Raw genomic sequence first — 4,141 nt, forward strand, 5'->3', positions numbered from 1 at the left:
AAGATATATATATATATATATTGAAAACCATGGGAATTCATGAAGTTATTGAATTACGTGAGAAGTGCCGCCACTCTCATCGCCGTGCTTGGAGTTTTGTATGTTGGCAAAGGCCTGAAAGGAAATATCAAAAACGATGAGCGGTGGGAGGAAGGCAACAGCTCCGGCGCATGATTTGTCGTCTGATTCATGTTAGAAGTTTCTTCCTCTGTATTGCATATCCTGCCGTCAAGTAATAGAAAAAGGTTTAGCCATAAAATCATATTAAGAAACAAGATAACTTTTTCTTTCTCTTATTTTTTTTTTGTAGTATAAGTTTTATATTGATTTTGTTGCACGCCAACTTATATTACTATAGGTAACTCCGCTGTCCTTTGTATGCAGCAATCGAGTTGGGTTATAGTGGTAAAGAAGGTTAGTGATGAAGAAATAACAATTAATTTATACTATAATAATATATATTTGTAAAAGACTTAAATCACTACTTAAGCTATACATTATTTGTCCTCCCCCATTTCATTTGCCTGTAACCTAGCATAGTCGAGCACAAGAAAACATGCTGAGAGCTTTAGGTTGTGAGGAGGCAGGGAGTGTTAGTGAGGTATTGTAATATAATTACTTACACATATTTAACCTAAATACTAACACATGGAATCCATTCCTTACTCTCATTTTTGTGAAAGAGCTAAAGAATTTAAGAAGTGCTGGTAGTTGAATTCACAAAAGGAAGATGAGAAGAAAAAAAGGCATGCAAGAAGAAGAGGAGAAAAGAAGGTAGGGATTGGAAAGGATTATATGCATTTTTATCTCTCCGATGAAGTGTGTTCAACTTTGAATTGCATGTCGAGAAAGCTTGAATCAGCAGAAATCTTTTTTTTTATAAGTAAAAACACTATTTTAATAATAGCTAATGGAGATTTGTATTATGATTTAGGAAATTTAAGTAAATTGACAGCTTTGTTCATTTATTGTCCGAAATAAATGTTCCCGAGGTGTTAGAAGAAAGGAAATTCGTTGTGTATAATAGAGGTAGGAACTTCATTGTCTAATATAAGGAGAAAACTGTTCATAGGTTTAATGATGCAAATTCCTACGAATATATCAATGAATTTCTTTATATCAAGGATCTTTTATTGATATTAGCAAAGTTTAATTCAGACTTGTAGAATTACTTGTTAATGATAAATAAATAATATTTTTATAAGATTGGAGGTATGATTTGATGTGTGCTTGAAGGTCCGCGATAGTAGAGTGATGAATTATCATCTTAATGTTGCACGAAAACTCAACACACACCTATGTAATTAAAGAGAAGTAAGCAAGAGAATACACCTAAACTTTTTATATGGAAACACTAAAAAAGTTGAGAAAATCATGAGGTCTAGACAAGTTGAAATAATCCAATATGAATGATAAGTACATAAGTTTACTCTTCTCCTGAATTAGAGAAGATGGAGTTACAATATTGATCAATGTAAATGTATAAATAGTAGTTCATTGATAATAGTCATAGTCTGGCTGTAATAAATACATTTCTCGGTAATAGCAAGCTGCAAGAGCTATACTCGATTGTTGTGGGGCAATAGTCAGCCTAAACGTTATAGATTGCGGCTGTAGCGCCAACTTGTAGTATTGACCAAAGTTGAAAGCAATTGAAATAGTTAGCATTGTGGGTTGCAATAGTTGCTTCAAAAATATTTAAGTGTCTTAATGATGTCATAATTGAGCGCTTTTGGGCTCTTCGAATTCATCTCACAGAAACACGTGACTTGTCTATAAGCTTGTTAGATTCAAAATCTGTTTGACATCAAATTATGCACAGAAAGTTTCTAAAAATGATTTAATGACTTGATTTGACTCGGATTTGACCAATTTTTATATTATTAAGTCTGTCTCATCTAGCGGGTCACTTTGACTGTAAGTATCCTGAAATCAAAGGTTTGGATGATTGTTAATTGAAGTATGAATATTTCTAATTCAAAAAATTACCTCGAGATTTGTGTCACACCTCAAGATTCGAGTAGGATGATGGGAACTTTTTGATGATATCAATTGCCCCAATATTTGAGTGAGGGCAATTTCACTGCCGGAAAATACCAAAGATCCAGATTTCAATTTTCCCCTTCATTTTTCTTATGTATGCAGATATGTATGTATGTGAACAAGTGGCGGCTCAGTTGGCAAGTGGAACGTGCTTCCTCTCCATGGTTCGGGTTCAATCTCTATGCTATTCGAATTTTTTGGATAAAATTTTGTCAAGAGTGGTTCAAGCCGGAGCGGGTAAGGTCGGTGAACTAGTGCGGCGGGTCAACAGGTCTAGAGTAGGTAAGAGGACAAGGGAGGCTTTCGGGCCTACGGATTGCAGTCGGGTGGGCAAAGCAATTAAAACCTGCAATCCAAGCTACGCAGTCGCCGTTGTACGCGGATAACGATCCGAGGGGAAAAATTATGCGGATCACGCAAGAGAGTTTTCCGATTGCACGAAATTGGGCAATTCTGGAGTATTGTTTCAAACATATACGATTTTTTATCTTTTTGGATATTTTTCTAGTTTTTTCTTTTGCCTTTTTGGTCACTTTGAGCCTTTAAATAAGTTAGAAAGAGGACAAAAAAGTGGACTCCCTGCCATGCTAGCAAGCCACCAACGAAAGCCCTAGAAGAAAGGAAAGTGAGATCTCCCACTTGCTAGTAGATCCACGGGATATCTAAAAGAAAAAAGGTGGAGTCCCCCGGCCTCCTTGCATACAGTTAATGAGATCTCTACAAGACTAAAAGGTAGAGTCCCCCAACTTAATTGTGCAACTAATGGAGCTCTCCTTTCGGGTTGTACTTTCCGGATGGAATTTCTCGTGCTGCTATCATATTTTATGAGAAAGATTTCACACGCTGCTACGGTGATTTCTGAATGATATTATTCACATTGTTATCATGTTTTACGGAGGATATTTTACAGGAAAGTTTTCCTGAGCTACTACGGTGATTTTTGTAAATTTTTCACGTCAATGTCAAGCTTTCCATATGAGATTTTCATGCTACTGTCACACTTTTCGGAGAAGATTTACAGTGTTGCAGTTCCGCTTTCTGGGTGAGAATTCCTGCGCTGAGATGTCAATATCTGCAGAATCTCATCCCCCTGAAAAATCGATAAAACGTACCAAAATTTTGATGAGAGACACCATTTGAAAATGAGTGGGCTTGGTATAACACTTGTATCAGTGTGTGTTGGTCTTTATATCTTTGATGTGCATTTGTACACGATGAAATATGTAGTCTACAAGTCTTTCTCTTATTTGATGCAATAGAAATTTTTATGTTTCTTCTGAGGTTACTTTAGGATTTCCTTCTGAGCTGTGGTTGCTTCGTTTTTTGGGCGGTTACAAGGTGTTATTTAACTTCTGAGCCAACGATGCTTGATTTCTGGAATGCTGCTAAGAATGTTTGACATTTCCTAAGTTAGTTAGATCGCAACTTGCTCGATAACCGCAACCTACAGTGGAAGAAGTCAGTTGTAATCCACGAAGGATGTAAGACCTATCGTAGGTTGTATTATAGGGGATGCTCGACAACATTAACATGTGCTGGAATAGAGTCAAAAGAAAAATTCATTAAGAATGTAAGATCCGTATTGTAGTTTGTAAAGCTTAAAATGCTTAATGATGTTAACCTCTATGAAATCTAGAGGATGGTTGACCAATCAGATGTTAGTTGAAACTTCTACTTAACAACCATAACATGTAATGAAAGAGGTTAAAGGAATCCACAAAAAAATTTTTAACCTATCTGAAATTGTTGGTCGAAGTTTCTGCTTGACAACCACAACCTATGAATGAAAATGTTGAATCGAATCCCGCTACGATTGATTGAGCCTAGAATAACTTGTCAGAGATGTTTTGTGTTTCTCGAGACTGAGGCATTCGTCGCAATGTACCATACTTTTTTCATGGAAACATGATTGTAGTCATATTCAAGTATATTTTTAAAAACTTGTTAGCTGCTGTTTTTGGATTTCTTGTCCCCCAATAGGGGTGTTTTTCATACGAGTTTATTAAATAACCCATGCATCAAACCTTGAAGAAACCAGTTTCTCCAGTATGGTGTTTTTTTTTTTTTTTTTTTTGGGGGGGGGGGGGGAGCACGCTAT

At 36.1% G+C, this 4,141-nt stretch overlaps 1 protein-coding gene across 2 annotated transcripts in view; it reads right to left on the reverse strand.

Moving 5' to 3' along the window:
• Nucleotides 1-25: 25 nt before the first annotated feature.
• The window catches only part of LOC110039222 (polyadenylate-binding protein-interacting protein 3), a 61,973-nt gene continuing 57,857 nt past the window's right edge, over nt 26-4,141 (reverse strand). For both annotated transcript variants that reach the window (XM_020744213.1, XM_020744212.1), the window contains exon 15: nt 26-222. In XM_020744213.1, the coding sequence (XP_020599872.1) occupies nt 193-222 (30 nt within the window). In that variant the 3' untranslated portion in view covers nt 26-192. The remainder of the gene's footprint in view (nt 223-4,141) is intronic.

This window comes from Phalaenopsis equestris, unplaced genomic scaffold (genome assembly GCF_001263595.1).
Source record: "Phalaenopsis equestris unplaced genomic scaffold, ASM126359v1 Scaffold235867, whole genome shotgun sequence".
NCBI lineage: Eukaryota > Viridiplantae > Streptophyta > Magnoliopsida > Asparagales > Orchidaceae > Phalaenopsis > Phalaenopsis equestris.